The sequence below is a fragment of the Microcaecilia unicolor genome, chromosome 1, assembly GCF_901765095.1.
Source record: "Microcaecilia unicolor chromosome 1, aMicUni1.1, whole genome shotgun sequence".
Classification (NCBI taxonomy): Eukaryota; Metazoa; Chordata; class Amphibia; order Gymnophiona; family Siphonopidae; genus Microcaecilia; species Microcaecilia unicolor.
The window spans coordinates 230,656,743-230,681,391 of record NC_044031.1 but is presented as its reverse complement, the minus strand read 5'-3'; the positions used below and the strand labels follow the sequence as shown (position 1 = coordinate 230,681,391).

General features: G+C 40.4%; 1 protein-coding gene across 2 annotated transcripts in view; it reads left to right on the top strand.

The window, feature by feature from the left end:
• LOC115470991 (band 4.1-like protein 4B) overlaps positions 1–24,649 on the top strand; it is a 245,430-nt gene that overhangs the window by 113,312 nt on the left and 107,469 nt on the right. For both annotated transcript variants that reach the window (XM_030204656.1, XM_030204665.1), the window contains exon 2: positions 10,144–10,248. In XM_030204656.1, coding sequence (XP_030060516.1) covers positions 10,144–10,248 — 105 coding nt within the window. The remainder of the gene's footprint in view (positions 1–10,143; positions 10,249–24,649) is intronic.

The window sequence follows — 24,649 nt, the reverse complement described above, 5'->3', positions numbered from 1 at the left end:
GTTCTTAGAGGTGCTCTGTGTAATGAGAAGTATCGGGGAATGGAGAGGGAACTCAGTGATTTGTTTGTTCAAGCTAAGTCATTTTCTTTTCTTTTTTTTTATATTTACTTTATATGATTCTCATTTTTTGTTCCCCCAAGGTGATCTAATGTACATTATAGTAGTAGCAAAATATCTGGGTAGTCATGGTTGGGAAGCATTCTCAACAAGCTATCTTGTGGTGATTAAAAAAAAAAAAGAAGCTTAATAAATGACTAAAAATAAAATTGACCCTTCTACCGAGAATCACAAATATTGGTAAGAAAGAAGAGCTTTAAAAGCTTGTTGCATTATGTGTTCCTTTTCTATTCCAGTACTTTTAAATTTGTTAATGCCCATTTCTCTTCAAACTGCAAACAGCATCCGTACTTTGTTCAGATTACCAAAATTGGCTTTAAAATAGTTGGTGTGTGTTCAGCATATCTCCGTAGCCCAGTGTTTTAAACTTTGTGTAACCTGTGGGTTAAATTTTATAAGATATTTGTTTACCTGGCACCGAGTGCCGTGGAAAAGCATTGGTGGACACCAGGATGGTTTGTTTGGGGTCTGTGGGTGTTCTGGAGCCTCTAGGCAGGAACTACAGTCTCCATGGCTTTTCTTTGCACAGTCTGGCCAAGTTATGCTGTTTCTGGGCCAGGCACTTCTTGGAGAATGGCTGACTGGGGCCTGGTCTGGGCTCTGGAGCATGCGCGGCAGTCTTGCAGAGCCGCGACTGTGCCTAAACCAAAGACAGGGCCTTGATTTTTGGGCCTGCTGTCTTTTGCTCTGTGGTAAATCATGGCGTTTTCCCTCAGTTGTGGAGGGTCCACCAGGACTCGGTCCAGTGGTGGTGGCTGACTTAGGACCCTTTAGTTTATTTTTAAAATGTGTGTTTTGATCTTGATGGGCCAGGGTTTTAAGGGTTAATTTTTGGTGGAAACTGGTGCTAGGTTTGGGTTCCTGAGAACCTCTTAAGGTGAGCTAGTGTATTGACATTTTTGGCTAAAATAATTTTTTTGCTCAAAAGAGAAGGTTTTGTTTTGGGCCAAGAGTAATTTATGACAAAAATGTGTGTACATCTTTAAATCTGTGTTAAAAGGTATGATAAAAGTACAGCTTGACGGGACTTAAGACTACATGACCTTTTGAATAGTAATTTTTATGGTAGTTTTGTGTAAAATTTAACTTTTCCATTCTCTGTGGAGAAATTAATTTCAAAAATTGAAATTATGGAAAGTACAGTTAGGTCCCATGCATTGTGATCTGAGACCCGATTTGGCTGGTGGAAGCTGCTGATGCAGCCAGAGTCATCATCTCCCTTAGCAACAGCTTGCCTGGTAGTTGGCAGAGGGGCTGAAGAGACAGAAGAGTGAAGATGTGTGTGAGAGGGCTCTGTGTCCGAGAATTTGATGCTCAAAAAGTGAGTTTTCCCTCTAACTGCTTACATATTGAGTCAAGGTAGAGAGAGTTGGAAGTGATTTGATTGGTGTTTTTACAGAAAAACCTGAAATCCTATTTCCTTTGTCTTGGGTGCTGTTTAAAAGTATTAAGGTTGGGGTGTTGGTGAGAAAATCATTGTATGACTGTCTGAAGCAGTCTGGTTTAAATGGTTTTGCCCAATCAAGTCCCAAGTGAGCCAGGCCTATAAGGCCAAAAGTTTGACCTGAAGTAAAGCAGCTTGAGTGTTATGAATGATTTGCTAGTATGACAGTAGGAGACCTTGTATCGGTAAGGAGAGACCCAGTTGCTGTGGGTAGTGTGGTTGCAGCTCCAAGAAGAGTGCCCTTCTTTTGGGTACACAGTGAAAATATAGGACAATTATTTAGGGCTACAAAATTAACATTTATTTCCCTAGTTAGAAAGCCCCAGTACACGCCATATACCCAGCTAGGGTGGTTCCTGATTATTAGGAAGAAAAGTTTTTTGTTTTGTTTTTTTAATTGATTTGCTTTAAAGTGAAAGGCAGCAGGTTTCGAAACTGGAAGAAAAGATCCTGAGCTCCAGTGGTCATCAAGCAAGGTGGAGAAAAGAAGCATAAAGAGAGACCAAAGTAAAGATAACTCTATTAAACTACATATAGAAACAAAGGGCATTGAAAAATCATTTAGTTTAGTAAAACGTATCTTTCCTGAGAAACTGGTTTCCGGGTCTGCACTTGAAAAACTTTAAATATTTCACAAAGAATCAATTCTTAAGAGACACACTACAAAAGAAAGTTATAGTTAGAGTGAAAGAAAGACAGTGGAAAAGCTTGGTTAATACTTAGGGTTTCACAGTAGTTTCAGATCAGTATTACTGTACCTGTTAAAGAATTTAAACTGCTGGTTAGTGTTCCACAAGAAGAATTGTTTTGAATTTGTGTTTGTGCAACAAACAACCAGTCCTTTAGATGTCATTCCTCTTCATTGTTTCTGAGCTTAGAGGTGAGTTGTGAGCTTGAGGTATTCGGCCATGGGTAATGGTAGAGCTCACAGGGCCCTGTCAGACTCAGCAGTACATTTAGCTATGACAGTTCCATCAATTTAATTTTGTTCAAAAATGAGCATCAGCTTTGACGTATAACTAAGCACTGGTCTAAACAGCTCTATAATGAAGCTCACTAGTGCCTTATTTTTGAACCTGTTGGGACAGGCTTGATTTATGATTGATCCTGTTTCTTAAAGACCCTTGTTCTGATCCCATTGCTCATGTTTATATTTGTTTGAATTGTAATTAGTCTGCACAGCTATGTGAGATTCCTCCTGCTTTGTTCTGTAACCTGCACTTTGATAAGTGTTTAGGTTCTTGTATGTGAGTTATTCCCTCCAGTCACAGGAGTCCTGACTTTCTGTCTTGTGATAGGTTAGCTTCCCATCGGGGCTGCTGAGAGGGGGGGCGGGGGTGGCAAAATTCCCCTGCTCGGCCTCCAAGGGGGTCCAGTACCGGGTACTGAGGTCTGTCTCTCTCCTGCTCCTATCGGGAACCGGTTCCAGTACACTGGAGCAGGTGAGAGAGAGGCTGTGGTGCCGGGCCCCCCGTGGAGGCTGGGAAGGAGCAGATGCACTGATGTAGGGGGTGGGGCCCCTCTTGTCAATGCGTCAGCTCCTCACGGCCTCAAAGGGGGGCCCAGCGCTGGGATCTCTTGTGGCAGCAGCTGCATTCCAGGTTAGGCCTGGTGGCTGTATCCTAACTGGTGGCGGCGGCGGCTGCTGCTTCGTCCCGAGGGGGAGCCCAGCGGCTGCTTCCCGAGTTGGAGGGAGGGGCCCAGCAGTGGCAGCAGCCTTGCCCCGGACCCAGCTCTGACTCTTGCTGGCCCTGCTTCCCATATATGACCCATTCCTGCCAACTACAGAAGTACTGGTAGAGACTCATTGCATTTGGTGTAGGTGACATCAGTGTGCCCTAAGTACATGAGTATGTCCTATTGGCTTGCCTCATCTCCCTGTCGGCATGCCCTTTGTTCAATGGTCCTACCCTCTGCTCTTTGTTTCATCTTATGCCTGTTCGCATTTGGGTGTGCTCTGAGGAAAGAAAATAGGTGCCTTTTACCTAAGCCCCACCAGTAAGTTTGTTTTGAACTCCACTTTTCTCTCGGAGACATTGTTTTTCACCACACACATATGTGACCTGCTGAAAGACAAGGTACCAAAATGAGATATGTGACTTCTTTATATCACAAGATAGAGGAATATCAACTGCATAGTCCTTTAAAAATTCAGCCCCAGATATGGATTAATTATGTCTTTAACAAATGTGAAAAATTTCTCAATAAAAGAAAAAATTAACCCCAGAAATCACATACCCAACTTTAGGTCGTTGTTAGTTACTTTTAGCTTTTAGGTTGTAGAACATGAATAACACCAAAGTTGTGAAAAGATTTTCATAGTCCCATTCTACTGACCCCCATAATGCACAAAACTTTCAAAAATGAAAGCTGAGCTGTCCAATGTACCCTTCTAAACTTTTATAACCCTTTTCTCTGTTTATTGTAATCCCACTTTTGGTATTTTTTTTGCTCAGCAGGTCACTCCTTTATATGGTGTGTAGCCCCGCCTAGCGCATCCCAGGATGCACTGGGCAGGGCTAGGCACCGCCATTTTGCAGCGCCGAAGGAAGAGGAGGGAGGCAGGCTGCATCACTCCTCCAACCAAGGTAGGGGGGTGGGTGGGCAGGCAAAGAGGGAGGGTGGGCGTCGGATCGGATGGCAGAGTGGACCCTTGCCAATGCTGGGGGGGGGGGTTGGGGTGGCCCCCTGTCGCTAGGGGTGGAAGGTGGCCACTTGACCACCAGGGACCATTTTTTTGGGGGGGCTGGAGACCCACCGGATCTCCAGCCCTTCCTGAACCTGGGGGGGGGGGGGGATCGTCAGGGGGACCGGAGGTCCGCTGGACCTCCAGCCCCCGTTTTGCCTTGCTCGGGGCAGGGGTAGTCAGGGCTTGGTGGTCCCGTGGACCTCCAGCTCCTGTGTTTGACAGGTTTGGGCTTTTGACAGCCCAGACCTGTCAAACAAGTGCGGGAGGATTCAGCACAATTCGCCCGCACTTCTACCCCATGATCAGAGATAATTGCGCTGCTTAAATTTGCATGCATTATCTCTGATCATCGGTGCGGTAAAGCCCCGCGCTGTTCTAGCGCTATTTTTAGAGCGCTGTTTGGAACAGCGCGGGGCTTTGATCATCTGCCTGTTAGAGAGCAACCTTTTCATGATAGTTTTCAACTTGGTATTTTTCTTATAATTAATAATTAATCTGGAATATAACTGAAAGAACATAGTTAAGTAGATATCTTGTGTAAAGTTTGTATATGGTGGATTACATGTTTCATTGCATAGCACTTTAACCAGTTGAGACCACTTTTCAATATTACAAAATAAAAGCAAATAAAGCCATAATTAGTCTGATTTTAGTAATGAAATGGTCAGTCAGAGTTCTGTCACAATTACTTTTTTAAGTTGCAACAATCCAAAAATACACTTGCAGAGTTTTATAGTGCTTTTGCTAGTCCACTCATGATAATTAAGATATGGTTTACAAGTATATTTGATTGTGGGTACAATGCTCTAAGAAATGGTGCCAGACTTCCTATATATGGAACAGACAATAATGGGGTTGGTTCCTATTCAGGAGTAAGGGCAGGCCAACATAACCCTCCCCTCAGAGATCCTTCGCATCTTCTGAGGTTGCTTGTCACATAGCTACCTTCTCTTTCATTTGCTCGACCACTTCAGTTCATCCAAAATACTGCATGACCCTGTTGCCAAATGCATTGGAGACCAGGTCAGCCTCCCTTGGAACTGAGTTTAAGGAGGGTCGAGAATAAGGTCTATAGGAGAAAGATAGCGCTCCCCCTCCTTGCCTTTTCTGCCTCATTCCTGGGAGCTGCGTCCCACTCTTCCTCCCCAAATTCTAATATACACCTCATTTAAGTGGAATAGCAACCTTGTATACTGTAGATATGTCCTGTGATTGATATTACTATGTAAGTTCAGTTTATCTCCTTTTTAGTACCTGGTTATTGGAAAAGAACTGAAATGTAGTTTATTAATTATAACCTTCCTTTAGCTAAAGGAGTACAATATCACATATATTGCTCATGAAACAAATACAAAATATAAACATGTGAAAGCATATTATCACAGCACAAAACGTGTACGGTCCATCAGTATTCTCAAAGTGGTGCATATACCGGATGAAACTAATATTAGTTCAGTAACTTCTTAAAAGAAATTGTGTCCTACTGCTGTTTGATCTCTAAAGGCAATAGGTTCTACTTGTGAAGGTCAGTGACAGAAAAGATACTTTTTCTAGTCCATTCATCATGGGTCAGAATATCTAGACTGGAGATATGATATTGCGCCACAATGTCATAGTTTAATTCCAAGTGTATCTCTTACAGTGAGGTGCTTGAACTTGAGGGGAGAGAAGGGGGTGAGCCCAAAGGGCTCACATGAATTTGGATTGGGCTTTGGCTGATGCTTTGGCCAATATATAGTTCTTTAAATAGTTTGGTTTAGGAACCAGTCTGGGCTGGATTCATGCTCTGTTGAAGCCGGAGCATTTGGGCTGGGTGCCTTATGTTGTGGTCAGATGGCCCTGAAAACGCTTTTTGCAGGTAAGGCTACCAGTTTTTTGGCATGCCAAACTGGGACACCTGAGCTCAGTCAGTGCAGGGCCTTCCCATGACAGTTTTCCTCCATAAAAAATTATAATCTAATCTCCTCTCTCTCTCTCACCTTCAGGTTCAGCCATCTTCACTTCTCTCTCATCCCCCCTTCTAGTCCATCCATCTCCACCTCTCTCTCCTCCTTCTTCCCCCTTTCAGCCCAGCATCTAATTTTTCCCCCTTTGTCCCCTTCCTCCCCCAGTCCCTCAATCCTCCCTTTGCTGCTCCTGGCTCCTTTCCTCTGTTGTCAGTATTAAAAATTACAGCTCTGTGATACAGAGCCTCTCCTCAGTCACTTAAGTCTTGTTTAATGTTTACCTTAGCTCTTTAAGAAAAATTCTGTCTGATATGGGTATTTATATTTTATCCTATGCAGATGATATTTTCCTCTTATGTCCTGAGTTGGATTCCTTTAAAGACATGCTTCTAAGATTATAAGATCTCTTTGATAGATGCTTGGACATGTAAAAATTGTTATAAAGTTAAATAAATCAAAAAACAAAATATGGTTTGGAAATTTGATACAATCCCAGAAAAAGAACTGATATTAGAATCAGGAGAATTGTTGAAAACAGAAAATGAATCAGAGGACCTGGGAATCTTGTTAGACGCCAAGTTGACGTTTGAACTCCAAATTAACAGTTTAATAAAAAAAAATTTTCAAGTTACATCAGCTGAGAGCCATACAATCTTTGAGTTTTAAAAGTTTTTCTAACTCAATCAATACTTCTCTCACATTTTGATTATTGCAACTCTTTATATTGAATGGTATCCATTAAGTTACGGAGAAAACTGCTTCTTCAAAACATGGCCGCTAGGTTGATTTTTAATTGGGTAAATTTGATAGGGTTTAATCTCTTATGGAAACCCTTCATTGGCTACCAATTACTTCACATATTGAGTTTAAAATTGCTTGCCTGAAGGAGTAGTTTGAACCTTCAATTTACCTAATAATTAGTTTTCTTCTCGAAACTCACAGAAGCTGAAGTTGAATTTTTCTAGTAAATGTTCATTATAAAACACATATTAAATATGCTTTCCCTTATCAAGGGGCAAAGATTTGGAATAACCTGATCCAAATTAGACAAATTTCTGATTATTTGCGCAAAGCCTTAAAGACATATTTGTTATAGAGTTCATATGTTGTTTTATTAATGGGATTTTAAATCTATAATTCTCCTCAATTATCGGAGGACTCGCTTGATGTAATATGCTTTGATTCCCAGTGATAACTGTGGAATATAAGACCCTGTATAGTTTAATATAGCATAGTATATAGATGCTGGACCATGTGATGGGAGGTGGGCGGGATAGTTGTAAACTTTCAATAGGACACCTCAGTCCCCATTACTTTAATTGGAGAAACAATGTTGCCAAGCAAGGAGGAGTTGAGGACAGGGTTCTAAAACAGAAAATGACTGATATCCCTAATTGCATAGCTAGCCATACACTACAGGCTTCAGGCTCTGCAGCATGGCTGGTGTCTAGCACTCACAGATGGTACTTCTTTTTCCTAAGGGGATTGTGGCCAAGGAGGATGGGGTGGATTCAGGATCTGAAAGCTTCAAGCATTTAGTTAGTTCTCCTGTTAGGTCATTCAAATTAGGGTTTCCCAAATTTTTCAAGCCAAGTGCCCCCTAAGTCTAACAAGTATCAACTGAGTACCCCCTCCCGCTCCCCCATACCTTTTTAAAGCCCTCTTAGAGAGGCAGCTGGCAGCGATTCACAATGTGCTACCCGTGCCAGCATCGGAGCCTTCTGTCTGACCTTCCCGCCTGCCTGTGTGGAAACGGGAAGTTGCATCATACAGAGGCCCCGTTGTCAGCACAAGCAGTTCATTGTCGCTGCCCCACTTCCGGCAATCTTTGTAAGACAGCTTTGAAAAGGTATGGGGGGTGGGGAGCGGGACAAAGGGATGGATGCCATTGCGCCTGAGATTTTTTTTTTGGCCGGGAGCTGCACACCACATATCCCCTGGGAGGTCTCGTGTACCCCTTGAGGAACGTGTACCACATGTTGGGAAATTATTATCTAAATAAAGTTGCATCCACTTCAATCTGGAATGAACTTTGATGGCAGCTTCAGAGGTTGGAAAGTATGACCAATGCCAGGCAGACTTTTATGGTCTGGGTCCTCTAAATGTAAAAAAAAATAGATCAGGATCAAGGCTGGAGTGGGAAGTAAGGCCGGTGCTGAGCAGACCTCTACAGACTGTGTCCCAGAATTGGCAGGGAGAGACAGAGATTAAGTAAACCAGTGTTACTTCATGAAGAAGTAGAACCTGCGAAGAGTGCAAGATTCAACTCCGGCTAACTTGTTGAGCAACGTCTTTATCAGCCAACATTTACTACCACTACTACTACTACTTAACATTTCTAGAGCACTACTAGGGTTACGCAGCGCTGTACAGTTTAACAAAGAGAGACAGTCCCTGCTCAAAGAGCTTACAATCTAATAGACAAGTGAACGGTCGGTCCGATAGGGGCAGTCAAATTGGGGCAGTCTGGATTCACTGAACGGTAAGGGTTAGGTGCCGAATGCAGCATTGAAGAGGTGGGCTTTAAGCAAAGACTTGAAGATGGGCAGGGAGGGGGCTTGGCGTAAGGGCTCAGGAAGGTTGTTCCAAGCATAGGGTGAGGTGAGGCAGAATGAGCGGAGCCTGGAGTTGGCGGTGGTGGAGAAGGGTACTGAGAGGAGGGATTTATCCTGTGAACGGAGGTTACGGGCGGGAACGTAAGGGGAGATGAGGGTAGAAAGATAGTGAGGGGTAGAAATATAGTAACATTTACTATGTTACAGTCTGATACACCTTCAAACCCTACTCCCCTCACAAAGCATAACCATTAATTAGGCCAATAAGAGGGATTACATAAAATAGCCAACTCTACTTTGATTGTTATATAACAGGTGTATTAACGTCGTGAGCATTGTATTATGTTACTGTTTTGCAGCCTTGGTTACAGAAAATGTGTGGTGATGGAAAGGAATTAATCTCCTTCCGATAGCCTAATCATATTTATGCTTGACTATGATTTGTATTCATTTGCTTCAAGAATTGTTAACATGTGAATTTCAGTTCTAAATTTCCTTGGCTAGTCAGTGTTTTTTTTTTTTTTTTAAATATTGACAGAGTGAATAGCAACTTGATTGTGGTATGTCACTTTGTCATAGGCAGCAATGAGGTGAAATTGGATGTTGTTACTTGCTTTCTGTTCCATGGAGGCTTCTTCCTAAGCATTTTTTTCTGTCTTTTTTTTCTGTAATTGTATTGCATAAATGGGGAAAATGCTGATTGCCTAAAGTACTTTACTTTTCTTTTATGGTATGTCTCACCAAAAAACCTGAAGATTTAGAAAAAGAAAAAACACTAACAGCAAAAACCCCTACCCATAAATTCCTCTAGTATAATCTTAGTGAGAATTTCTGTAGATACTCGTGTGTGGGTTGCAAAATGTATGACTAATTTAAAAGTGAAAAGTCAGGATGTGACCTGTACACGAGTCCATCCATGGGTCCAGCACTTCCCCCTTCCTCTCCTTATCCCTCGCAGGGTTTAGGGTCTCATCTTTGGTGCCTTCTCTGGCTCCATAGGTAGCATCTACCAGCATCATCTCCCCCTCCCTTCCTCATGCAGCTGCTGTCCCCCATACTTCTGGCACTCCAGAAGTCATGTGCACTGGTGGGGCCTTCTTGTACAGGCCTGTGCTCAAGCGTGCTGCAGTGTTCTACCCTTTCCATGACAGAAACATTTATAATACAAAATATCTTGCCTCAAACTAAAAAGTATGATTTTTTTAAAATTGTTTTTTAATATTTTAGTTCAAAGCTTTAGTAAAGAATTTTTGGTTTAATATGAAAAGTTTAAAACCTGATATCAATGGTTTGGTCTATAGCTTTAGTATTTTCTTACAGCCATCTTGTTTGCTGCATTGAGATTGTAGAAAAGCAACAGTTTCTATGAAACATTTTTGTTTTCTGTTTCAGAAAAATGCAAAAGGGCAAGATCTATTTGACCAGATTGTATACCATTTGGATCTTGTGGAAACTGATTACTTTGGCCTGCAGTTCATGGATGCATCCCAAGTTTCAGTATGTATAATATTCAAGCTCTCTCTTTTTTTTTTTTTTTTTGCTTTTGTATAATCATGCATGTCACATAGCAAGCGTCCCAATGTTGCAAAATAAAGCAAGTTAATGGTGAACAGCAACAACAACAAAAAAAACTGTCTGGGGCAAATTGGTGCATGACCAGTATATTGTCTTTTTTTTTAATTTGCTAAGCTTTATTACAGTGGTTATGGGAGAGGTGGATTCTGCCAGTATGAACTAAAGGTGAGAAAGGTGTGTCTAATGGGTCCTGAAGAGTAGGATGCAGCAGGCAATGGGAACTTTGTGTTTCATTAAGTATTGTAATTGTATACAGAAGAAATTGAAGTGATTGTGGTAATGCTGCATAACCAGAGCATAGTTAGAGATAAGAGAGGATGTTAGATTTGTTTAATGGAAACATTTGCTTATTTATAAGTGATGATAAATACAGTTGGGTCTGCATTGTCACACACTTCTGAATATAGGTTATTCTGGAACTAAACAACATCAGGTCTATTTAGTACCTGGATGAGAGATTACTTGTGAAACCTTAAACATTCAAACCCCTCAAAGAAAGAAGTAAGGCATGGTGCTTTTTAAAAAAAATGTATTTAATGGAAAGGAGATTGCTATGATATGAGGGATAGAATCGGAAGTAACTGAAGAAAATACGGAGCAGCCTCGCAGGGGAAGCAGCATAGACAAAGGAAAGAGGGTCAGCGGAATGCCTCTTTGGGGAGGAGGGGCAATCTCCGCATCCATCTCTAACAGGCATTGAGGCCAGCTGGCACCAGGCCTTGAGCATCAGCACATACTGAAGGTCTGTCAGTTCCCACTACCTTTGAACTTCCTGTTTCAGAGTGGGTAGGAGCTGGCAGGCTTTGAGCGGGCGCAGGTGCTGAAGGCCCTGCGCCGGCTGAAAGCAATGCTTTTCAGCTCCACAGATTGTAGTGTCACCACCCTGGAGGAGGGAGGGCAGGGAGGAAACATCTTGTGTGTGGGGAGGGCAGGAGGTAGGGGTAGAGAAGGAAAAATTGGGGGTGTCATGGCACTCATGGCTCTCCCCATTCTGACACCTATGCAAAGGAATTCGTGAAGCATCTGGTAAGAAGAGTTTCCTTGGCTTTGAAATAAGGAAAAGCCTGAGATCATTTGAGCTGTATGGCATTGCACCAGTAACGAAAGGCAAACTAGATAAACCATGAGTTTGTTTGCAGTTGTAGTCCTTCTGATAGTCTGATTTAAAAAAAAAAGTCTTGTGTAGTAATCATACTTCAGAACAAGATTAAGGGGTAGCACAGCAAACACTGAAAAATGCAAAATCTCACCCATACCATCTAAGTTGAAAAAGTATTTGAAGGAACTTTTTCTAGTATGTATACAAAACATAAAGCCATCATTTTCCTTGTTAGAACAAAAATAAATTTATAAAAACATCATTTACAGTTAAATTTATTCATTTTAAAAATTCCATGAATAGAAATAGCTGCTTCTCAGAGGCTGAAAAGAATGACAAAAAAAGCTTAAATTCGAACAAAGAGCATGCTAACCATGAAAAATATTTTCACCAATAGTGACATTCATTTGTTTATGGGTGTTGGCACACTTCATGTGAGTAGGACTGATGGGTCAGGTAGCACTAGCTTGAACCAGACTCTCTCCGAGGCAGTTTCAGAGACTTTCTACTGCTAAAAAAAAAAAAAAATGATCACAGCATACCAGGTTTCTCTGGTTAAAGCTTTCTACTCATGTAGGGGTCGATTCTTCCCTTTAGTGGTCTTGACTTTTCCATAAGGTGAATAGCAGCTAAATATATGTGCCTCCCAAGTATCTGCTACCATCATAAATTCAACTGCTATTCTGTATGTTTTATTTTTGTGCAGAGGTCTGAACAAAAATGCAACATACAGGAGGCAAGGGATTCTCTTGTGCCCCCAAATAACTATTAACCCAAACTGTATGAGCGACAAGACTTTTACTCTATGTAGATTTACTTAGAACATGAGTCAGACTGGTCAGCATGTTTTAGCTGGGTAACTCCCATTTGAAACTGAACTTGTTGCTTTTTTTTTTTTTTTAGAGAGGGTACCACAATGACCAAAGCTCTTAAGGTTATTTATATACCAGGGGATCTGAACAGTTAAAAGAATTAAGACAAACTAAAAAAAAAAAAAAAGTATAAAGCATAAAACAATTAACAATTAGGGTTCATCATATTTGTCAAATAAAAAATGTTTTAAGAAATTTTCTCAAATACTCTGTCCCTAAGTCAATAGGGAAAGAATTCCATAAGAGCCGGCCAGTTTCAGAAAACAACTATTTTACTGGTTATATTTTTTCCTAACCCTGTTAGCAGGTGGTAATACAGCATGATTTTTTAAAATAAGTACACATTGCGAAGATTAGATAGCAATGTTAAGCAAACAAATAACTAGGACAGATATCATGTAATATTTTAAGAGAGGCATGGTAATTTAAATTCTACGTGAAATACAATTGGCATCTAATGCAGGGTTTGAAACAAAGGAGACAAGCTATCAAGTTTGTTTACCCAAGATAGCTGTAGTGGCATATTTTGAATCAACTGGAGCTTTAAGACCTCTGGAAAACCCAGATACAAAATATTACAGTAATCAATATGCGATAAGATGAACACACGAGCTAATTTTCTGGAGGACATATAGAGGCATATTTTCAAAGCACTTAGCCTTCCAAAGTTCCATAGAAACCTATGGAACTTTGTAAGGCTAAGTGCTTTGAAAATACGCCTCATAGTGAGAAATAAGCCCTACATCTGTTGAAGCATTCAAGGGTTATTAAAGGTTATCTGGAAGTGGCATTGACAGTCTGCCTACTGCATAAATACCAGCATGGTACTTGGGTGCCTCCCCCCCAAAAATGTATGTGTCTCAGTCATCCATAAGCAGATAACTGAGGCCTGCCCTGAATACATGCAGTGACTTCTAGTCTCATGCCACCAAACACAGGAAGAATCACAAAGGATACCAAATATCTAGGAAAATGATTACAAAGAACTATTCACTTCATGAAGGGGGGAGTAGTTGCAGTTTAACAGTAAACTACTTGTATTTGAATTTCCTTATCCTGCTAAACCAATCCAGACTGATGGGTTATGTCCTGCTATCAGCAGATAGTCAGATACTTGAATATTCTGATAAGATCAGTATAACAGGTGATGCAGCCGGGAACACACCCAGTATTTCTCTGTCTCCAGTAGATGGTGCAGGTTATCTAGTGCAGCAGGATTCCTTCTGAATGGGCCTTCTTCTCGAGGGTGCAGCAGCAATCCCAATTCACTCAGACACAGAAAGCGTACGAACCCCAGGTGAATCAGGACAGTGGTGTGGGGACTAAACACAATTACCGTGCCTTATTAGAGGGCTGGCAAAGAGAGGGAAGTACAAAGATGACAAATAATAGAAATTTAGCACTCTGAGATTAGATCACAACCTTTATACTAATGTAATCTAAATTCAGAACAGTCCAAATTATAAACACTGAGAGGAAAGAACACAAGGCTTAGGTATTGGGAAAAATAGAAAAGCTGTTTTATTAAAGATAATGGCAGTAAGCATAATCAGGGACACTACTTATGCAGAATTACCCACAATAATGGTACAACATTGATTTCATGTACCTGTCAAGGCACAGGTAATGCACACTAGCCTAGTCCTAAAGTTTATAGGACACCTGACATCCCAAGCACTAAGCAGAAAGCAGTTCAACTTGACAGATGACACCACTCTCAAACACTGAATCTGTAAGACGTCAGGGACTGCAGACAGAGTCTGGCAAGTTGATTTCACATCATGATCAGGCAAGGCAGCAGCAGAGAACTCAGGCTGGTCAGCAGATGGTACAGGTGGTAGCTGTACCCAGGCAGGTGAGCATGCAGGGGGGGGGGGGGGGGGTGGCACATATCTTTAACAGGCCTTCATCATGTGGCTGGCTCAGGCAGACTGATAGCAGTTCTCGCATGAACTGCTCCAGATAACAGCCAGATCAGTCTCCATTGCGGTGTATCCTTTTTATATCTTTTCCTCAGAAATCGAACAATGATCCTGACCAAAGACTGTGTCTGGGGTTTGCCAATGTTGTGTGTTTTGGGGGTCTATGGACCCGGCTCTTGACGCCTTAGATGTTTTCTTCTTATCCATGAATGTCCCCAGCACAGTAAGCAAACGTTGTGACCAGTTGTTTTGCCTTTGTTAGTCTTGATGTGTCAGCAGTGTACTTGAGGTCTATTACAGGAACAAGCCTCTGCATGGAAACTGACATGGCTCAAGTCTGTGAAAAGTCAGGATCATAATGTAGAATAGTGCTTGATTGAAGTGCTACATGCTTTGTCCCTGCAGTGGTGTTCTATGGAGCACCCACATAGGTTGTGACCTCAAAAGCAGGTTCTAGCCCATACTTTGGGAAGCTCTGACTTAAGTATTGCTCATAGGGACTGGCCTACAGAACTTCCTCTGGTTGAGCTCAGAGGTGTCTATTCCTCCGAGGTTCCAAGTTCAAGCCCATGGGCTTTGCTTGTGAGGCCAGATGGCGGCGACCCCAGTGGGCCTTGTCTTGCAGAGATGAGTAGTATTCTCCTCCTCCCTCCCCACTTTAACACTCGTGAAGTCCCCCTGGAGATTTAACTTTTTTTTGTGTGTTTGTTTTTTTTCTCAGGCAGGGAGTACATTTTTTTGTCAGCTATGCTTGTTTATTTTGAGTTAAAGTAAACAGATGCTGCTCATTGGATATTGCTTGCTAATTTAATTGAATGGGCAGGGAAGGGGCTGAATGGGACAGTGCGGTTCTAGACCTGGGCTACTTTTAATTATTTTTTCCTCAGTGAGGGTTTTTGTTAGCTGAGGCAAGGCAGATGCTGTGGGGCATGTAGAAGCCGGTGAGTTAGTAGAGCAGCTGACTCCTACTGTGATATGATGGAAAGAGTAAATTTCTTCATTGGTTGCTCCTGCAGTCCACCAGGATGTACTGGGGATCACATGTGGAGGCTGCAGCTGATTTGGTGTGAATGGCAGCCACTTTCTGGCCAGGCTCCCAGAATCAGGACCAATTTCAGTTTGCTTTTAGAGGGTTTGATCTTCCACTACTGGAGGGAGGAAATTGGAGAGGGTTGATTTGGCCCCCCACCCCACCCCCTGGGAACCTGGGTCCCTGTATGTTACAGGCCTTAACAGATTGCTCTTCATGGGGTCCCACTGAGGGACAGTGTTCTCTGGGAGCTCTGGCCAGGTTTGCAAGCAGGCCTGGCCACAGTGAAGGCTCTGATCATGAACAGGGGCTAATCTCTCCTCTTTGTGAAGGACATAGGCCCTCCTGGGGGATGCCCTCCCAGACAGAGTGATTCTAACTTCCCCTGGAGGTAAGGCTCTGTAGTAAGGAAGTGCTTGTTTACTTAATTGAGCAGGTCTGTTTGGTTCTTTTGCATTTCTGCACCTGCCCAAGAGGTGCCTACGGATGGGGATCCCACTCTTGAAAGCCTCCACAAATTTTAGAACCTTTGTATTTTCATCATGCTTTCTCTCAGATAGTATTGGCAGATGATAGACAGGGTTTGCTGAAGCATTAAGCTCATGAACAGGCTCTATCCCTTTCCGCAGGAGGATCTCAACAGTTTTGTCCATCTCCCTAAAATGGATGCTGTGGTGATAAGTCACAAAAAAAACTACTAATCTAATATAATCTAATCTTGGCACTTTTGTACCACATTTACCCAAAACGAGTTGAGCCCAATGCAGTTTACAACAGCAAGAAGTGAAACAAAATATGAAATATGTTTAAGAACAAGAAATCAATGCCTAGTTAAAATATTGAATGCAATAATTTTTTGACTGAAATAGGTAAGTTGTTCCAAACTTGAATTGCTTTATACAAAAAAAAGATTGAAGTGAACAGACTTAAAAGAAGGGAATACTAAGGAATGATATTCCATTAACCTGGAAGATTTATTCCCTTGAGGAAATGAGACTTTCAGAGGCCATCCTGTTTAGAATTTTGAAAACAAATCAAACCAGTTTTTGAAAAGTCCAGGTGTGAAAAGGGAGCCAATGAAGCTCAATCAGGAATGGAGACATGCGGTTGAATTTTGACAACTAGGAACCAAAACCAATGTATATCCAGAGCCACTGGATGCACGTTGCTGTAGCACAGTTGAACATTCATTATATCAGAAATATGATAAATGTCAGCAGAATACCCCCACCATTTGTCACTCTTATTTATGCCTCTTTCCTCCATCACCTTCTCCTGACACTGCTGTTTACTTTGCCGTCTGTTCATCTGGATTGGACTTTCTAAGTTGATGTATCTTGTCCCTCTTTGACGTTCTTTGCCTAAAAATTCACCTTCTGAGCCTGCTTTTAAATTGTCATAACTGGTTCATCTGCTTATATTGGTGGTTTAATCATTTTCTTCAGATTTGTAACTTTCTTATCCACAAAAGTTACTTGCGTGGAGCAGATCTCAAAGAAATACATATTTATTTATTTATTCATTGCATTTGTATCCCACATTTCCCCACCTTTTTGCAGGCTCAAAGTGGCTTACAATACATCATGGATAGTGGAAATGAGAGGGGATTAAACATTTGGTATTACAGAAGGATTTTTAGGTTGCATTGTAATGGAATACATAATGATAATATAACAGAAGGCATTATTAACATTACTGGATATATGTATTCACATGTTTTGATCTTTGTTGTATGTCATATCAGCTGCTAAAAACATAAAATAGAAAAAAAAATCCCAGACATTGCATAATAAGTGTTTTTTGTTTTTATACCCAAATGCAACATAAGCTGCATACAATCATCAAAATAGAGTGGAGGAGTGTCCTAGTGGTTAGAAAAGCAGGCCAAGGACTAGAAAAGATGAACAAAAAAAGGAGGTAATCAGGATCTTCCGACAGTCTAGAAATGTAGAAATAGCAAATCACAGGAGTGGATAAGAAAGTCACTTTATTAAAATCGCATGAAAGGAAAGGTAAGATGAAATATGTGGGCTGCATCAGGGGTCAACTAAAATATTCTATATCATAAAAATCATTGTACATAAAATATAAAAAAAAACTTAATATTCCAAATACAAATTAAAACACAAAAGGAAAACAAAACGTAAGATTACACATACCAATTTGTGTTGACACCACTGAATGGAAGGTGTGTGCTTATAAAAGCCTTTGAAACTATAAATCAGAAAGTACATACAAATCAAGGAGCTCAGCTTACATATTGTGGTGATCCCAATACTTAAAAGTGTATAAAAGTGATTTAAAAACAAAAAACACTGCTTAAAGAATCAGAATACAAGTCATAATACATACCAGAACATATGGGTACAGATATTTATTTATTTATTACATTTGCACCCTGCGCTTTCCCACACACAGCAGGTTCAATGCGGCTTACATAGTAAATAGAATTACAAAGTCTTGTAAGGAAAAGATATTCAGTTTTATCCACATATGTATATACACAGATGTCTAAAAATGTGTGAAGCAATAGTTCGTTAGCATTTGTAATTGATTCAAACAACACAACATACACCACCAATGAGAGTGTTGACATAGAAATTAAAAGTGCCACAAAGCACAGCTCTTCTCAAATAAGCAGTAAAACAAATGTCTAAAAGAAATATAGATCAACCAGTAACAGCTAAAATAAAATAAAAAGTCCACTCATATGGATATAAAAAGTATGACTCACCCACTTAGAGCAAATGCTTTGTTAGTGCAGGAAGCAGACTATTGGCTGAGGGAGAGAAACATTTCTACTAGCTCTGGTGCAATTTTTTATAGTTCACCATCTGGTATTTTAGGCCCCTGATGCAGCCCAGAAGGGTGACACTTAGCTACATCAGGCACTGTTTTCACCGGTATTTTGGACTATTTAGTCTTTTTTTTTTTTCCCCTGGTCTGCTCACTTTTTTCCTTAGGGTAAAAAGACATCCAGCTGTAGCTTATGCACCAGAGCTAAAGATGATAGCGATAGTGGAAAATCTTCACAAGAGGATAACATCCTTGGTATAGCAATAGGCCATGGTGAACTTGTTTACTCCTGAAGATCATAATAGCAGTACATTATCTTTTTTTTGTACGCTATATACCCCATATTTTATAAAAGAGAGTATGTAAAGAGAACTCATTAAAGAAGGAAAGAAAAAGGAAAAATATCAATGGAAAAGCTGCAAAAGGCAGGGTTGGACAGATACAGATATATGTTCTCTGGGCAAATTTAAAAGTACCTGAGTAAGGATATTTAAAAATAGCTGAATAGCTGGTCAGTGATGGACAAAGAGAAATAGAGAGGAGATTTGGAGAGGAATTCAAAGAGAGCTGCCAAGGCAGCCAGCAGTTAGATTTGGGGGAGGAGGAAGTAACATTGAGACACCTGTGATAAGGATATTGAGCAGAAAAGAGAAAACATAGGACAGAATATGGAAAGCACTGTAGAAGAAATACAACGTAAATTGGTAAATGGAGGATCTGAATATTGTAAGATAGATCAAAAAGTACAGTGAAGAGGAAAGGTAAGAGATAGATTTAGGAGCTGGCACTTAAATCACCTGACTTATATGGAGATTGGTATGAATTGGAATGGCTTCACTTATCATGCTTTTCACTTTGGGTGTCGGGTTTAGTTAAGGTCATGATCTGCATAAGGGCACCGTCTGTTGATATTACAGAGAATTAATCAGAGTGTTGTGCAGCAAAGAATATTACTGAGGGAATCCTACTGATAAGAATGCAGAGCCAGAAGAATAGTGGGAATATAACCCCTGGGAAGAAAAAATAAATCACTGTGTACAGAGGTGTCATCAACAGATGAATACTTCCAAAAGACCAAGATCACCAGAGATAGATACCTAGAGAGATTCAAAGACATAAAGCTAAAATATGCTACATTAAGAGAAGGCAACCTTACATTTATATACACCAAATATGTATTCACAATAGCATTAGAAAAAACTGGAGAGACAGGAAGAAAACAAGAGATCAAAGTGATTTAGTTGCACCAAAAACAATCCCACAAGGAATTGTGGAAGAAGAGTAGTACAGTGAAAATATTAACCATAGCTGAAATTTAAAAATTTGGAGACATTTGAGGACCCTGTAGAGCACAGTTGGGAAGCAGGGGCTACCCAGTATACAAGAGAACTTGAAAAAGACAGACAACAAGGATATGGTATGGTCTGAAGTAACAAGAGTTGGAAACCAGATTAGAGTCCCAAACTAGAAGAGCTGTGGCCCAGATGACATACTCGGTGTTTGGTTCAAATTTTTAACTTCTGTCCACAAAGACCTGGCAAACTGCAAAATTTGATCAGTCATCCAATTCTAACATCACAATGGGTAATAACAGGAAGAGCACTTTATTTAACTACAATCTCTATAAGCCACTCATTATAAGATGTGCTGATGGGAATTGATTCCAGTAATAACAGCAATTGAAGAAAAGGGTAATAAGAGGGGAACATATGGAACCAAAGACCGGTTAAGGCTGAATAAAGCTATTATGGCCAATGGTAAAAGGCAGAAATCTCAGTATAGCATGGATTGACTATAAGAAAGTGTTTGATAGCATCCTACGCTCCCCAGATAATATATTGCTGTGAAATATATGACATGAAACCTGGGCTGACTGGGTATATCAAGTTTAATAGAAAGGAGTCCCGATCCAAGATGGCGACGGTATAGGACGCGTCAACAGACACGCTCCTAAGGCAGACCGACTATCGCTGGAATGAGCACCTTACCCCCTCCGTGTGATGGGAAAAAGGCGAGGAAAAATTCGGGAGGCTCCCCTTGCCCCAAGTGGAACTCCTCAGCTCAAACAGACGACGTTGGATAGCTTTACTGCAGTGCCTGTTTCCATGTCGGCTTCTACTCCCTCTGCTCGAGTCAGCGTTTCGTTGCTGAACAGCAGTGGAGATGGGGCTTCCCTGAGCCCTGTTGAACGTGTGGCACCTCCTCAACCCGGAAGGGAAAACCTCCTGCTGAGCCCTGATACCTCGGACCGAAATGGTAAACAGAGTGATCAGGGAGGGAGCCTGCGGGAGAGAAGAGCTGGAGCAGACAGCCAGAGAGATTCAGAAATAACAACAATTCAACCAGTTTTGTCTAAAACTGTGAGTATCTTGGAGCAGGCTGTGAAAGCCCCCCAACCGGCTGTTTTATTGGGAGAGATAGTAAAACCTGCCGTAGTGACCTTAGAGTCACTCTGGGACTTGACTTTTACCACTCGGAATGCTTTACAAACTTTAATTTCTCAAAACACAGAGACAATTAAAGCACTATCAGAGACTGCATTGAACCAACTACAAATTAATCTTTCTCAAACCTCCAAAGCAAAAAAACTGACTGGAAAAATTGAAAAATTGGAACTTTTTGAACAGGCTTCAATTAAGGAGAGAAATTTTTCCTTTAGGCGTTTGGAATATCTGGAAAATCAAGCTAAAAGACTGTCTCTTCGTTTTTTATATTTTCCTAGATCACCTTTAATTTCACCAGTCCAAATGCTTAAAAAATATTTAGTAGAGATACTAGGAATGCAGGAGACATCTTTGCCGCCCATAACCAGAGCATTTTACCTTCAATTAGATGTTAAATCATCTGAAAATTTACCTTTACAGGGGGCAATGAATTTAACTGCATTCCTGGAAACATCTCTTGAAGTAATTACACAGAGAACTACACTGCTTGCAACGTTTGCGTTAGAAATGGATAGAGATGCAGTTCTCAAACTATCTCTAAGGCATTTAGATTCTGAGTTTATGGGTTCAAAGATAAGGGTCTTTCCAGATCTTTCCATGGAAACGCAGAGGGAGGCGTAAGAGGTTCCTACTGCTACGGGCTAGAACAGTAGCAGTGGGAGCGGACTTCCTTCTGCGGTTTCCCTGTGTTTGTAGAGTAAAATTTCAATCAAAGCAATATCAATTCTTTGACCCAAATCAGTTAGAAGAATTTCTAATTAGCAAAGAAGAGGTTAGTGTACAAGTCTAATCCCATATGTACCACTGTATAGCAGGCTAGAGTTAACCACTTGGAAGGACCTTCCTTAGTTAATTTGTGATGTATCTGTTTAAATAGGATAATTTTATTTCCTTATCTTGGATCACTATTTACTGTAATATTGTGGACGATAGAAGAAAATTTCGACATTAGATGTAAGGTTACATGTGAATTACTTTTTCTTTTTGTGTATTGACACTCATAAAAATGAATTATGTTTGTTAAAAGCTATAAATAAAGAGTTAAAAAATATATCTGATTTATATAATAGTATATCCTCTGCATATAGTGTCTGTTCCCTTAAATCTGGGTTCTTATGTGTTCTCCGTTAGTGGCGCAATCACCAGGGTAAATAAGAGGGTGGAGAGTAGGCATCTTTGCTGCATCCTTCTATATATTTGAAAATATTGGAACCTGACATTACCTCGTACCTCGGCCTTTGGGGTTGCATATAAAACTTTTACCCGCTTTTTAAAATTTGAACATTGACCAAATCCACAGACTCATTCTTGGGTTGGCAGTAATTATATTCGATTCATAGAAAGCTTTTCTTTCACTGATACCAGATATTTCCATAGGTGTCATTAATTTATCACTAACTAATAAAAAGGCTGTAATATACTTGTCATAAGCTTAGAACACACTCCCCCCCAATAACGTTAGCTTATGTATTAAAGAGACCAGTAAGTAGTTTTTATGAAGACTTAAGGAGAGAGGTAAGATGGATGTTACTTCTTATTCCATCTAAAACAACTCCCCAAAATAATCACCGGTCTTCCTCCTTTTTTTTTTCTGTATCTTTTTTTTTTTTTTTAATATGTATTTGTACTTTTCAACTTCTAAAAGTATCAGCCTTTTTTTATTTTAAAAGAAATATTTTGTTTTAAAGCATTGTAACTTGTCATGCTTAGGTAGAATTTATCACTGGCATGTCTTTGTGCAATAAAACCAAACTCTGATCTCTTTGAATGAATTTACCCATCATTTGTCGCAGTCTGCTTGCCGACATCTTTGCAAATAAAATTTTAAAATCATAACATCTTAGAGAGAACGCAATTTTAAGATTTTTAAAATTTTTTATTTTTATTGCATTTTAAAGATAATATGGGGAACTTTTCTTAACAGCAAACCATTGTGAGAAAAGTAGTAATAATAAAGAGGAAAAGAAAATTCAAGGAAATAAATCAATTAACCTCCACATACATTGCACAGTCCACAATCTGAGGAGTTCCAACTTCCAAGAGTTCATAACAGCTCAAAGCCAAGTGGGTTACTTATCACACTTCACCCTCAGCCTTAGGCTGTACTGAGCTACCAGCCTTAACTTCTAGCAAGAAGTGGGGCCATTGAACTCTCAGCCGTATAAAAATCAGTATCAAATTCATATTTCCAAATGCCTTTCTTTTTCTTAGGGTCTTAATGGATTTTATTACCTCACGGGTATTTACAGGTATCTCATCTTGTTTTTTTCTTCTAGTTTATATACCTTAGCTTGTTCAGTTGTATTATTTGCAGTTTCTTTGTGGGAGCTAACTCTATCACTTATTTTTATTTCTTATATTTACTTCAGCTACCTGACCAGAATTCATTCTGAGTTATTCCCTTTCTCCAGACAGTGATATTTCAAAACTTTCATCTTTAACTCAATGCTTTCAACCATATCATTATATTTGGTTTGAAGACTATGCACATCTCTCAGCCTCACATCTCCTGTCAACTTATGCTTATTTGCCTTTCTTACAGTACGTTTGCTAATAATGTGAGGAGTCAGTTTGTGACAGTGTTTCTAATATATATTTTTGCTGGGTAGTATAAAGTGTTGCTCTAAATTAGCTTCCTGCTGTAGAAAGTCTGGTCTTCAAAAACTGAGCTGCTGCTACTGGAATTCTGACTTGTCCACAAGTAGGTCAAAATCTCACTTCCTTGATATAGTGTGGGTGGAATAGCAGGATAGCTCACCCATACTAGGAAGTTGTTCAAAACGGTTGTTTGTTCCTGCTGAGCAGAAGAAATAACATCACAGAAGAAGTTCATCTAAAAATAATTTAACCTAGTTTTACAGAGTTAACCAAATGAAAAAAGTATTCCATGATGAAAAGGTTTTCTCCAGAGCTTCTGCATCCTCCTCTGTCCTCTTGAGCACCTAAGGAAGGAAGAAGGATTTTAGATTTAGATCACATCTATTTCAGTAGTAGCTCAAGATCAGTTACATTCAGGTACAGTAGACCTTTTCCTATCTCAAGCGAGTTTACACTTTGTTTATACCTGATGCAGTAGAGGCCTAAGTGACTTGCCCAATATCATAGGAAGCAGCGTTGAGATTTGAACTTGGCTTCCCTGGTTCTCGGCCCACAGCTCTAACTGTTAGCCTGATAAGGCTTGTAAAGCTTTTCTTATGCATCAACTCTTTGACATTTTGACAGGCCAAAGCAGGATTTCAGCTTTCAGGGCAAGTCATTTTCATCTGGAGGGTTGAAAATGGACTTGAAAATGCTTATTGTCTATCTGTGAGGCTGGGTGAAAGGCATCTCTGCTCTGCTAATACCTCCTGAAACAAAATATTATAAAAAAAAAAAAAGAGAGAGAATGAAGCTGTTTAACAATTAATCTCAGGGATCTGATTTTTCTTCTTAAATGGTCTGAGCTTTAAGTACTAGTCCTTATCTCTGCCTTAACAGTCTAAACAATTGGGTTGTGTCCTTTTGCTAGTAGCAGATGGAGGTAGAGATGCTCATTTTTTCCCAATGATGTCACAATTATGCGTGTTGGAGCCTCCTGGAATTCTATAGTATTTCTCTACCTCAAGCAGATGGTAAAGTGGTTTGGGCTGGTGTAGCAGGTCTAAAATCTTCCTCCTCATAGTGCAGAGTAAGATCTACACTATGAGGTTGAGCCTAATGGCCTTTTTCCTGGGGCTTAGTCCCAAGATCATACCCCAGTAGTGTATAGAACCTTAGATTTCGCAGCCCCAAGTCAATGTCCTTGAGTGCTAGCTTGACATGGCTCCAGGCTTGATCTCTAGGGTCCTTGCCTGAGAAAGGGGAGGGTTTAGGTCACTATCCCCTCTCCTCCCCTCAGCTCCAGTTGGACTGTTCCCCTGGGACTCCCTTCAGCAGTAGGCAAACTTAAAAAAAAAAATGGAAGCCTAATAGTCAGTTGGCTGAAGATGTGGGGGAAGACCGGTTGAGTGTTTGCTTGTTTGTTTATTTATTTATAAAATTTATATCTCGCCTAAACCTAAGCGGGCAACAAAATAACATTCACAAATTCACATCCTATATAATAAAATGCACCTCCAATGTTCTGAAGCTGACTGCGTGGACATAAGCCTTGAGGCATTCGTGCTTCTGCATCCATCTCC